Source organism: Channa argus, chromosome 1, assembly GCF_033026475.1.
Source record: "Channa argus isolate prfri chromosome 1, Channa argus male v1.0, whole genome shotgun sequence".
Classification (NCBI taxonomy): domain Eukaryota; kingdom Metazoa; phylum Chordata; class Actinopteri; order Anabantiformes; family Channidae; genus Channa; species Channa argus.
Genome location: NC_090197.1, coordinates 47,687,423 through 47,701,416, shown reverse-complemented (window position 1 = coordinate 47,701,416; position 13,994 = coordinate 47,687,423). Strand labels below are relative to the sequence as shown.

Here is a 13,994-nt window from a genome sequence, read left to right as displayed (position 1 = left end):
AAACCCAACAAGAATTTGTGGTAACATGGTAGAGGCTTGTGTTGCATGGCTGCTTCTGGAAAAGACTCAGTGATCTTTACTATCTTTATTGGTGATATAACTTTAGTTCCAGAAACTCATGCCAAGACTGAAAAAGCACTGGGTTATAAACAGCTTTTCATTATTTCTTTTTGGTAAATGGTAAATGCTCCCACTAAATGTAACTGGCTTAGCTGCTTTGGAGCAATGTGCGACTGGTGACACATTTATTAATTACAAGAACTGAACTTCTGTATGTTGTTGCACCTATAGGCCGTCTGACCCAAAGCAAAGTTGTCATGAGTGGAGGAAATGCCAATAGAGAAGACAGTGTAAGGACAGTGTGTGGGGAGGGGGGGTTACCCCCTGTAGTGCTGCTGATGGATGTAGGGCTCCTGGGGTTAAGGGGAGGGCACCCAGGCCCTTAGCAGGGTACAGAGTGGCAGCTACCTGCCTCATCACACACGCACACACACATCATCAGCTTTCAGTACAGTCAGAACAATTTTTGGTGACCCTCTTAATGTCTCACGGGGTGCTTAACTTGCTTCCTCACCCTCACTCCCACATACACAAGCACACACACACACAGACACACACACAGTGAAAGCAGTGCATTGTAGGGAGAGGGAAGCAAACAGAAAAACAAAGCATGTGACAACATACAGCCTGTCAGTGGAGTAGATAACAGATGAGGTCCAGAAGAGCATCGCTACAGTCACATCATACTATCAAGAACTGGGGGGGCAACTGGCTCAGCCTGCCTTTCATCATCTCATCTGGAGCGCCCGCTGGTGGCTGAAGCACGTATGAAAGGTTGGCATTTACTGAAGCTCTAATGTGTCTTGTCAAGTAATGTCACAACTTGAACGTGGCTCATTCCTGTTTCTGAGTACTCTCCAATCATCCGAACAGAGATGATTAGGTAACGACGAGCCTTTGAACACGCCTGACTCCTGATCCAGCTACCTACGACCCCCCCGCCCCCCCTCACGTCCTTGAGTGGTCTGCACATTGATAAGCCGGTTTTACACTACAAACAGAACTCAGTGATGTCCTCAATGGGCCGTTTCAAGTCATTGCAGCTATTTTAATGATGTTTATTAGCCAAACTGAGCTCAGTTTCTGTGGCTGATACTGAACAGGTCTAATTAATGGCCAAAGCCATTAATGAAGTCCAAGTAATAAAGGTCGCATTCTGTGGAGATTCTGTAATCAAAGGTAATGAATGTCTTATATGTCACAAACTAAACGTATGTATTGAATGTGACTGTCCTGGCTGAGTGGTGGGACCCTGTCTCACCGCTGTCTCCACCGTCTTAATGAACTTATCTTTCAATTTGTTATCTTTAGCAGTTTTGCCTTCCAGAAATCCACCTATTACTCCGGTTAACCCGATGAATAAGTCGCTAAAAGCCTGTTTGTTTCTGTGGTTGAATTAAATCTTTAAGGCGAGAAGAGCTGGTTCTCTTTATCAAATGAGGGGGGGGGGGTCTTAAAAAACGCTAATCGCCTGTAATCCTTTTAATGTGTCTCACACTTTGCTGTGTCAATACACAGCGCTGAGCAGCTTCACCGAGCGCATCCCAAAACTGGAGGAGCGGAGTATTAATGCACATGAGAGGAGAGGAGGGATGAGCAGGAGGCTCTGCGGGGTCATCGGGTTACTTTTAACTGTTCATCACCAACAGCTGATGCGCTCCGGATCATTTTCTATTGTCGTGAGGTTTTGGCACAGTTGTGGTGACAGTGCACGCAGGAAAGCTCAGGCTCCTCCTCACCTCTTTCTCCCCCTACAAAATGTAGACCGTTCCTCAGGTAAAGACGTTTTTATAATCAGGGGGGGAGGGAGGGGAGAGGGGGTGCAGCTTTTGTTCTGCAGAAAAAGGGGGCCTGTTCTTAGCAGGTCAGCCTGCCATTTTTAACCGGGGGTGTGTGAGCGCCGAGCGAGAGGGTTAACACTGAAGCGCTGTTGGATGGGAGCAGAGAGATTAGACAGTCCTGCCACAACCCAAGCGGAGCAGCAGCACTGAGAAGTCAATGCGAGAACCCTGAGGAACCCGAGCCAAGCCCGAGTCCACACCTGAAGGCCGCAGAAGAGGGCATGGATTAGCAGATCGACAGGAGGAGGAGGTCTGACTGACAAGCGACTGAGAACTTATTAGAAACAAAATAACAGAGCAAAATCCTGCAGCGCCCTTTTCAGTACAACTTTAGCGCCCGGCGCGGCTCCTGCAAGTGCACTTCGACTTAGTGAATCTGCCTAACAGAGCACATCTCTATTTTCATCATTATTCAAGTGATTTAGCGGAGCGGGAGCCTGATCTGTGATGATCATTGGTTTGGTGAAAAATGTGTCCGCTGTGCATGCATGAGCATCCGTGTCAGCCCCTCTGACCTTTTTTTTTTATTGTGGATTTCGGTAAAAATTTGTGGACTCCAGTGATTTGTAACGAGATCAGCTGGAATTTAGAAGATCCTGCTCTGAATTTATTGGAAGAGGTTTTCATCTCCATCGAACATGCGACCCATCCCACCCAGACCCGGCTATCTGTAAGTGCTTTCCCTGCTTCATTTACCCACTTTACTCCTTCACACCGTTCGGAAGTTACTTACCGCGTGTCTTTCTTCTTCTTTTCAGGCTTCTGCACTTATTCGCATTTTGCTACTATGCTCAGGTATGTCACTGCTTATGTTTCGTCTCATATGATTTTTTTTTTTTATTATTATTTTATTTGGGCGACAGAATAAGAATTTCCAAAACATATGGCGGTCGGTGCATTACGCATTAGCAGAGCGCAGAGGAAAGGTAAAGGATCATCATAACAATATGTGATGCAACAATATCGGATGGCTCCCACGGTGCGCCGGGCAGCGGGCAGCGCGGCCTGCTGGCAGGCTGCTGATGAACATACCGGCCCTGACGCGCGGGCACCGACGGGGCATCGGCGCAGGGGAAAATGCTTGAGAGTCTTGTGATGAATGTCGTGGGGCTTGAAGTGACCTAGGGCCAATGTTTCCATCAGCAGCCGCAGCCATTCCATTACAGCTGAGAGAGAGAAATCCAGATATAGCCCAAAGTTGAAGTATAGCTGCTGTGTTCTTGCCGTGAAGAATGCGTAGTGGAGCCGCTCAGCCGCTCACAGTGTCTGTGCTCTGCCTTGGCGCACATTCTCCTGTACGCACAACCTGTAATCACACCGTGCGTCTTTTTTGGAAGCTGTTAATTTAATTTGGCTGCATCTCTCTTGGAACTTGTTACACTTGTCACTCGGGGAAAAAAACAACAACAAGCTGTTATTGCGTTAGCAAAGCTTTTCCCTCAATGTGCTTCACTCATTTCCGACCTGAAGACTCCAAATTTGGCTTCACTCAGTGTCGGATTTTGTTTTGCTTTTTGCGCAGTTTTAATTTCAGTAACATAAAAGAAATCCAATTTTTTTTAAAAAAACGACAAATGTACACATACTGATGATTGTGACGACATCTAATTTCTGACAGGTAACCAATCAGTCCCCGCCTAATTTCACGCAGCATGTAAGCGAGCAGAGCAAAGTGACGGACCGGGTGAGCCGCAGGTTGATCCGGGTCTACCAGCTGTACAGCCGGACCAGCGGGAAGCACGTACAGGTCCTGCCCAACAAGAAGATCAACGCCATGGCGGAGGACGGTGATGTGCACGGTGAGAGAAGCCGCCGCAGTACAAATAAAGACACAAGCACCAGGAAACGGCTTTCTAAAGGCCACCACGTCCGGTGCAAGTGGCTGAGTTATATTCTTTTCTATCAATATAGCTTTAAAATAACTCCATTAACATTACGCAAATAATATTATAGAATTATGTTCTTTATGTTGTGATTTACTTCAGACAAATGTCCAGTGTCTGATCAGGCATTTAAAATAACTATAACTCTGGTTTTATATTTGAATTAAATTTAACAGAAACCAGTTCTTATGGCAAATGTAAACAAATTAGTTGTTTTTTTAATGCATTTCTATTATTTAGTTTATCAATTTGACTTTGGTACATTTATATTTCGAACTTTGCTTTTTAAAAAGGCCTTTATTGTAACGTCACCGAAAAGTCAGATATGAGCCTGAAGTGTGAAACAAAAGATTAACAAAAATAACAGGTCTGTAAAAAAAAAAGGCACACATTCATTTTAATGTTTCAAACTCCTTTTATAAAACAAGAGATTAGAGAATGAGAGAGGATATGGGAATAAACTGCTAAATTTCTTGAATGAACTTACACTCAATCAAATATTTATGGACTTTGCCACAAAAATACTGCAATCTCCAGAGAGAGGAGAGAAATCTCCTTATCAGCAGCAATTTTCCTGAAGCCTTTACCTTTCTACCTTTCTGGCATCACTTCTTTTGTGATCCAGTCAGAAGTGAAGAGAGAGAGATTAGTCTATTGGACTGTAGATGGGGCTGATGTTAATTCTCCAGAGATCCAGCAGGTCTGGAAGAACCATTAGAAGTCATCTTGCTGCTACCTCCTGAACATTTCCTGTATTGCTCCTTCTTTCCCGTCCGCCCCCACCTTCAACCTCACCCCGTCCTGTCTCAGAACCAAACTGGCCTTGTCTAGCTTTAGCAGCTGCGTTGGTCTGTCGTCTTTGTTAGATTTAAAGTGAATTCAATAAACCTGCTAAAAAATGTGCTGATGTTTCATGCTTGTTGTGTATACTGTGTTTAAATGTAGTTGCAGGATGTTACTGTAGTAAAGATACTTGCAGTCAGCTTGTAGTAAATGTGTGTGTGTCCCAGACCTGTTTTTGACTCAGTCTGTCAGTTATTCAGCTCAGCTGTAACTGCTGAGTCTGACCACAACTATAACTCTTACTTGTGTAGTGGTTAGTCAGTCGGGGGGGTGGAGAAGGGACTGACCATCCAAAGTGACCCCAGTAACCCTGTGGCCGACAACATGGAACCATTTTTATGACACAGTGTGAATTAAAATTGTCATCTGCTGTTGGCTGATCAGTTTTCTGTAAGAATCTTAAATCGCTGCAGCAGGCTGGAAACGACCTGGAGATTTGTACAAGCTGTCATTCTATAAAAGCTCAGCAACAATTAAAATGATTTTTTTTTTATATATAAAAAAAAGTGTTCTTTTTTCTCAAAGCAAAGCTTTGTATTTCCAATAGAGATAAATGGAGAGCTTTATGTGTGAGCTCAATGCAGATTCATTTGAAAAGGAGCTCTGCCAGGATCACCGCTTTAGCTTTCAAAGAATGGAGTAACACGTGGTTTTATCATTTTGCAAGAATTTTACCTTGCATGAATCCCTGTGAATGGTCCCATAGGTTTTAATGTATGCGTGTGTGTGTGTGTGTGTGTGTGTGTGTGTGTGAGGAGAGAATATGCAGGCTTGGAAACACTCATTTTTGCATGTGTTGTCAAATACATGTCCACACATAATGCATGAGCACTGTAAAGTTGTTCGTTAAGGTTCTGATGGCTTTTTCATAAAATCATATTCAGCATTTCCTTTGCTGAGCTGTACATATATTAACAAAACTTTTTTGCTTTCCATTTTCAGCCAAACTCATCGTGGAGACGGATACGTTTGGGAGCCGAGTGCGCATTAAGGGAGCTGAGACAGGCTTATACATCTGCATGAACAAGAAGGGAAAGCTCATCGGCAAGGTGAGGAGAAAAGTTGATCTTAGATGCAAATGAGGGACTGGTTTATTGTAGCTGAGGTCAAAATGTCAATGATGGCAGCAGCTTAAGGAACTAGAGGAGGATTTAATGTTTGTGGTTTAGTGTTAAGTTTGAGAAAACCTCAAGGCAATGTGTGGAGAGCAGAAGAGTGTGGACAGCCATTTGTCTGTGGTATGTCACTGGCTTTTGTGCGCGATGCCAACAACCTAAAAGAAAAGTCAAATGAGGTGCAGCTTAGTCTGGAGGCTTTTTTTTTAAAAGCCCCAGAAAATCTAGCAAATGAAGACCATTGTGTAGCAGTTCAGCATTACATTAAAACAGGTATTAATGTTATGGTGGATCGATGTTTTTAAAACTATAGCAACCAGTGAGCTTAAAGCTGAGAGCCACAGACAGTGGGCTATCGGAAAGTGTGTATAGACACACTGACACCATTTTTGATGTGTTGACAGTAAGGCAGGTAAAGAAAAAGTCCAAGCTGCAAGTTTTTGACTTGATACGATGTGGTGATATCTTTAGCACGTTGCAGTAGTTTAACCTTCGAGCTGCGTGCGTTTGCGCTGTTATCACGTTAATAGAAAGATGGCGAGCTATTTAATGGAAAGTGTTTTACAGCAGAGAAGCTACTGATAATTATATGATATGTTACAGTTTCAAGCTGGAGTTGTGCACTACAAGGGCCCTCGTTTCATTATGTGTATCTGTAGCTGTTATGTGAGTGTGTAGGTGTGTGAGGATATCAGTGCCCCTCTCTCACTGTGACGGCTAATAAACAGAGCTGCCAGCCCCTCCGTGCCCCCCCACACAGACACTCCCCCCCACTCACCAGCACCCTACCTCGTACACCATCTGCCCCGAGCTACCGGCCCAGTCACAGCCTGCCCCAACCCTAGTGTGTACGTGTGTTTTAGAGAGAAAGAATGAACGGAGAGTTGATGTATGTGTGCACTTGGGTGCATCATGACTATTTTTAACACATTATTCTATCCAAAAAGCTTGTTACAATAAGCTAGCAACTGACTTTCCAGCTCCAGCTGACCGTACTGTACATTTCATCACTAATGGAAGTGTTTTCATGTTTTTAACTGTATATTAGACTATCATTTCATTTAATTGCTGAGCTAAACCTGAATACCGCAGTGGACTACTAAGAAGTGTTTCAGGAAATATCGATCCATTTGAGCAGACCTGGTTGGTTCAATTTAAAAACACGTGCAACAGGAGATCAAAAAAGGAGTAAAAGTGACACTTGGGGGGCTGATTAAGGCTTTATGGCTGAAGGGTCCAACCTGCAGCTACTGACCCACGACGGCTGTTGGATGTTTGCTAAAGGGGGAGAAGAGACATGGCTTACTTACTGTCATTCCCCTCTCTCTGATCTGTAATGACTGTAGCATATGCTGCATGTATGTGGGGAGGGCTCTGTGTGTGTGTGTGTGTGTGTGTGTGTGTGTGATATTTCCCATCTGTAAATCTTCATCTAGGACTCTTCTCTGAACATTTCCACTAACAGTTTTTCTGTGTGTTTGTGCAGAAAAACGGTCAAGGCCGTGACTGTATCTTTACTGAGATTGTTCTCGAGAACAACTACACGGCACTGAAGAATGCTCGTTTCGAGGGCTGGTACATGGCTTTTACCCGCCGGGGGAGGCCACGAAAAGGCTCACGGACACGCCAGCACCAGCGCGAGGTCCATTTTATGAAGAGGCTGCCGAAGGGACAGCAGCCCGCCCACCCGAGCCACCACAGGCCTTTTGATTTCATCCCCTACCCCTTCAATCAAAGGACTAAACGCACGCGATACTCGTCAAAGCGGTGAGGGGGAAGAGAGAGATAGAAGGACAGAGGGAATCGGAGAAAACTGACAACTGACTAATTGACCAGTGGCTGATACCCTCTGCTCTCCACAAAAAACTTCTAGAGACATTTTTATACTGAGCATTACTATATCTTAATATGATGTTTGTTTTCTATTTTTCTCAACATAAAAGCTGTACAAAAAAAACATGATAAATCTATTTTTATACTCCAGACTTTTAGTACTGACACGAGTGAATAAAACAAAACAAAAAGACATGTTTTGATTTTAGGTGAACTCATTGTCTGACTTATCGGGGAAATCCTTGTAGAGTGCATTGTGTTATTTTTTTTTTATTGTCGTTTTGACCAGTGGAGTCATCTCTTGGACTCAACCTGCTGCTCAAGGAGACTTGAAGGGCCCTGACTGACCGCACTGCCAGGGAACACTACGTTCAGAGAAACAAACTGTCACACACTGTGCTGGAGAGCACCAGGGTCGGTATACGTTGCAGAAGCACGTGTTGAAAATGCTGCAGCGTTGGAGCTTTTAGCTCAATGTAGTGTCCCAGCCGGGATCATTCCATATCTCTGTTGCACAGTTCAGGTAAACAGCTGAAACTGTGTCTGATGTAAAAATGTGGCAGCTACATATGATATTTTCTGTTCTGACTGTAATGTTGATGTGTACAAAATGCATTGAAGTGTGAGGAAACCCTCTACACAGCCACTACCCCTCATCCTCTTGTGTTCTTGTCCCCCCTGAATGTCTGTTTTTATACGTATATAAATATATTTTTATTTGAGGATGTGTAAAATTATTTTAAGGATGGAATATTTATTTAAAATGTGTAATAAATGTACATTAGAATACTGATATTAAACTCTTGTTTGGTACATGCTCGCTTTGGACCATTTGTGGAACCATGATACCAGACACACACAAAAGCATGCTGATCTGCCTCTGATAGATCCTGTACTGAGGAAACAAGTCACTTATGTACACAAAACGTTCATGGAGAATCACCTCTAATTTAGATGCTGGTATTTAATACAACCTGTTTAATGCAATGTTCTCAAAATTTGTGCACAAGTCTACGTACAGAAATTACGTGTGCTGTGCTCCTTATATATATATATATACAATATATATATATATATATATATATACAATATATATATATACAATATATATATATATATATATATATATATATATATATATATATATATATATATATATATATATATATATATATATATATATATATATATATATATATATATATATATATAGGTTTAGTTGCTCATAGTTTTGGGACACAGGCCTGTTGTGATGATGAATATACAGCAGTACTGTGTTTAGTACAGAATACCAAAGGCCCAAAGATGGAGCCTTGAAAAACACCAGGAGTTGGAAGAGCAACTGAATAGGAGACATCGTGAGTTATTAATTATTAACTTCATTGTCATCAGACAATTAAGACAATTGTTTAGGGAAGTATTTTTGCACCCTAATAGTAAAGTCTTGAGATTTGTGTACAAGCCAATAGCAGGTGGGCTATTCGTAATGCTAAATCCTCTATCTTTAAATACCTCCTACAAATCTGACAGCTCTCCAGTGCTATCAGATTTGGTCAAAGTTACATCACAAATAAAAATTGGTGTGTTGACATTATGTCAGCTTGTTTGTTAGTTTGCTGTATTAGATTAGCTATTAATCACTTTCTCTACTTGTTATTTCCATGGAGGCTGCAGTACAAATTAACATGAACTGAGGAACAAAATCTAAATTCATTTGAACATGAACAGAGAATTTAAACAATAGTTCACCAGATTCCTGTAATACAATATACTTATATCTTGACACTTTAATCAAAAAATTATGTCATTAAAAATGTTCCTCTTAACACCACTTAACAACCTGTAGTGTTGTTAAATACAAAATTAAGAAAAAACTAAAGTAAATACCTCACAATAAACACAATGATACCTGCCCCCTCTTCCATTTTAGTAAAAGGTTGTTTTTAAAATTTTGCAACACTTGATGTAGCAGCATAGCTGTGTGAGCCATTCAGGCCCCACAAAAACATGCAGGTTCTATGTCTAAACCACAAGCTGAACCAGACATGGAATCCTGGCTTTGTCTCACCATCCATCTCAAATAGTCTGTTAGTGCCATAGCTATAAAATCACTGTGACTGATCACAGGGACTTATCGTTAAATAATAGTAGTCCCATTTAAAAAATCAATATCCATGAGACATCCCAAAGGTGTCTTCAATAAACTTCAAATGTACATTGGAGAAACTCAACAATGTCTTCACAAACAAATGGCACTACACAGGAGAGCCACCTCTTTTGGAGAAGACTCAAAAGTCCATTTGCACTTAAAGACAAGGCTCACTCCTTTGAAGACATCCTAGTCCACATGTTGGAGAGGAATGACCATTACTCTGAAGGAGGCTTTAACAAGCAAGTCCAGTTGCCAGTGAAAAGCACTTTTGGGATAACTATGACCTGGAGGACTTAGAACCTTCACAGACATCCAGGAGACATGCTTGTAGGTTTAGATGACCCTAAAGGCCAATCCATGCTACCTACTGGCTCTCAGATGGATATTTACTTGCACTAGATGCACCCATACTTTGACTCATACTATGATTGAGGATGTGTATGTCGATGGTGGTTTAGGTTAAATAAACATCTTTTGTCAGAAGTATTAAACCAAAACTTTCTTTCCCCTCCCCAGCTGTGCAGTGCTGGTCCAAGGCCGGTAGAAACTGGGGAGGGTTGCATCAGGAAGGGCATCCGGTGTAAAAACTGCCAAATCAATATGCGGACAATGATCCGCTGTGGCGACCCTGAACTCACGGGATAAGCCAAAAGGACAAAAAAATGTGTTTAAATTACTAAGACTTTCTCTAATATAACATATTTGCTGTTTGAAATAGTTACATGCAGTGCTGGACTTTTACTATAGTTAAAGTTAATGTTTGTATTGTAACAGTAGCATTTATGTAATATTTTTGTGGCAAAAACAACACACAGGGGTTCAAGGACATGCATAAGTATGAACATTTGTTTCAAACAGGTACGTTTTTGCACAGGCCCAGGAACAGATCAGAGATCAGATTCAGAACAATTCTGAATCTGACCCCGGTTACTGAAGTCATTAGCCAATACATACTTCATCAGTCTAATGCCTTTAACTTAAAGCTTGTAGCTCTTTCTTTCTCTGAGGTTTGATAAGAAATACACAGGTTCATCTTTTCTACTGTTGGTTTTTAATCTCCTTACACCAGCTCCTCTCTAATGAACAGAAAGGAAACACTGTGGCTGTTGTGGTTTCTCCCCACATGAAACCTGACCAGAGAAAGCTAACATGGAGGGTATTCTTAGTCTGATCCCAACCGGGATAACAAGGTCATTTGAAGTCATGAAGACCCCCCCCCCCCCCCCCTTTTCACCCCACCCCTTTCCTTTTTAGCAGATAGCAGCATGTCAGTGTCAAAGCTCTGTTGTGTTGTGGGAATGATACCATTGTGTTTGTTTTTAGGCTTTAGCTGTCTTTTGGTACTGTGACTGTCGGTATCTCCACTGTTATTTTTTCATTTCCAGGTTTTTAACACCCTAGAGTTTAATCTGATTGAGCAATTCTAGTATGTGTTTGTATGTGCAGCTACCTCACTACAAGTATTGGTCTGATATTGGCCAGTTAGTTTTATCCATCACTAATGTGACATTTTGATTGATTACATTTTTATAAGTTATTTTTAAAAATCTGCTAAAAAAAAAAAAAAGCACTTGTCATTGTTGTCAGTTGTTTCTTCCTCTCTGCTGACTGATGGCTACCTCAATAGTCTTATCTTCTTCAAACCCTTGTATGTCAATGTAAATGTCCACATGGACCTACACACAGTGTATGTAGGTTGCAGAGTCTCACAGAGCACCCAGTATTTTAAGTTTGCTAACTCTTAGCCTTTCACACCCAAACTGGAAAACTCAAGCATGCCTACAAGACATAAAGGCCTGGATGTCCCATAATTTTTTACTTCTAAAGTCCGACAAAACTGAAATCACAGTATTTGGGCCCAAAAATCTAAGAAATATGATGTCCAACCATATTGTTACTCTAGATGGCATAAGTCTACTGCAAGGAACCTTGGAGTTATTTTTGACCAGGATTTGTCCTTTACCTCACATATAAAACAAATCTCTAGAAAAGCCTTCTTCCACCTACGGTACATTGCCAAAATTAGGAGCATCCTGTCTCAAAGTGATGCCGAAAAACTACTCCATGCATTTGTTACTTCTAGGTTGGACTACTGTAATTCCCTACTTTCAGGATGCCCCAGTAACTCCCTAAAGAGCCTGCAATTAATCCAAAATGCTGCAGCAAGAGTGCTGACTGGAACTAGCAAGAGAGATCATATTTCACCTTCACTAGCTTCTCTCCATTGGCTTCCCATTAAATTTAGAATAGAATTTAAAACCGTGCTTCTTACATATACAGGTCTGAATGGTCAAGCTCCATTATATATAAAAGACCTGATAGCACCATAGCATCCCAGTAGACCACTTCAATCTCAGAATGCAGGCCTACTTGTGGTTCCCAGAATTTCCAAAAGTAGAATGGGAGGTAGAGCCTTTAGCTATCAAGCTCCTCTCCTGTGGAAACAGCTCCCAGTTCTGATTCGGGAAGCAGACACCCTCTCTACTTTTAAGTCTAGGCTTAAAACCTTCCTCTTTAATAAAGCATATAGTTAGTTATAGTTATGCTGCCATAGGCTTAGACTGCTGGGGGACCCACCCCCCAATGCACTGAGCTCCTCTCCTCCTCTTGACCATCTCTCCTCTCCTCTCACTTCAAAATTGTAACTACTGTATGACATTAACTCTGTGTTTTTTATCCCGTAGTTGTCTTTCTCCTTCTCTGTCTCCCTCTCGCTGTCCCTCTTTGCAGGTGTCCCGGGCTTTGAAGCTGTGTGTTTTCCAGTGGGCAGCAACCCGTCCTACCTATCTGTCCGATGTTTTGTTTTTGCTTTTGTTGCTCTTTTCTGTTCTCTCTTCATTTTCCACTCACCCCAACTGGTGAAGGCAGATGGCTGCCCACTCTTAGCCTGGTTCTGCTGGAGGTTTCTTCCGTTAAAGGGAGTTTTTCCTCTCCATTGTTGCTTGCTCAAGGAGGAATTGTTGGGTTTTCTCTATACATCTTTATAGTCTTAACTTTATTCTGTGCCTTGAGATGACTTTGTTGTGAATTGGCGCTATATAAAAAAAGTTGAATTGAATTGAATTAAACACAACATGACCCCTTGTGGACATGTACATATGGTACGCCCAGCACCCAGAAACACAGAATCAGCTAAAACGTTTTAACTTCAACTGCTATGCTGATGACATACAATTTTACATAGCCATCAACTCTTTCTCACTTACCACTCACTGCACCATCACAAATTGCCTGCATAGTGTTGATGCAAAAGCGGGTTCTCAATCTGAGCAAAATAAGAACCATCCACCCAAAATTCAACAAACACTTTTTCCTAGCAATCAACATCAATTCTGTTCTCGTCTCTCTCCAGATCCAAAACTATGAGTAATTTACATTTAGAATCAACATGTAATCCTTTAGCAGATGCTTTTATCCAAAGCAACTTACAAGTAAAAGTACAAAGTAAGTAAAAAGTCTAAGTCAAAAAGAAGACAGACAAGTGATAATAGAAGAAATGTTTTTGTTTCATGAGAAACAAGTGCAAGATAGCACGATAGCATTTTTATTTTTTGTTGACAAATGACTTTGCAGGGACAACAGTGGTTCAGCTTGTTAAGAGACGGAGGGTCGTGCCCCACTCTTCCTGACCACATGCCGAAAAGTCCCTAGGCAAGACACTGAACCCAGCTCATCTCCATCCCCAGCATTGGGAAGGCTTTCGTCAGGAAGGGTATCCGGTGTAAAAACTGTGCCAAATCAACATGCAGTGTAAAGATCCACTGTGGCGACCCTGAAATTACAGAATAAGCTGAAAGGTTGAGTTGAAGATTCTCTCTCATTGAAACAGAGATGTCAGAAAGACAGGCAGAAATGCGTGATGAGACAGTGGGACAATCTGGTGGTAAGGATCGGAATAGCTGTGCGTCATCAGCATAGTAATGATAGGAAAAACCATGTGAGTGGGACCCAGGAATGTAGTATAAATGGAAAACGATGATTAAGAACTGAGCCCTGTGGCACACCAGTGGCGAGGCGGTGGGTTAGTTAGGTTTGCCCAGATAGAAAATACCTGAGTTAGGCCAAGACGTTATAGAGCAGCTCCAGGACACCAAAATGTGGTCCAGTTCATAATACTCACTACAGTGTTGGGGAGCAACAACAAAAGCCACATGGAACAATACAGCTCACACTGATTAGGTCCACACTGACTGGTCTGGAAAATCTGCACAAATTCAGAGAGAAACATTCATTCAGGTCTCTGCAAGTAGCATGATCTAGAAATAGT

At 41.9% G+C, this 13,994-nt stretch overlaps 1 protein-coding gene across 2 annotated transcripts; it reads left to right on the top strand.

The window, feature by feature from the left end:
* The first annotated feature begins 1,606 nt into the window (after positions 1–1,606).
* Positions 1,607–8,383, top strand: fgf8a (fibroblast growth factor 8a). Of its 2 annotated transcripts, none has more exons than XM_067528202.1 (5): positions 1,607–2,571; positions 2,660–2,696; positions 3,553–3,700; positions 5,570–5,676; positions 7,229–8,383. In XM_067528202.1, exons 1-5 carry the CDS (start codon positions 2,540–2,542, stop codon positions 7,511–7,513), a joined length of 609 nt encoding a protein of 202 aa, XP_067384303.1. In that variant the 5' UTR covers positions 1,607–2,539; the 3' UTR covers positions 7,514–8,383. The 2 variants fall into 2 exon arrangements, with proteins under 2 accessions (XP_067384303.1, XP_067384296.1); XM_067528195.1 differs by having other exon boundaries at positions 1,615–2,571; positions 3,520–3,700; positions 7,229–8,381.
* Positions 8,384–13,994: the final 5,611 nt, after the last annotated feature.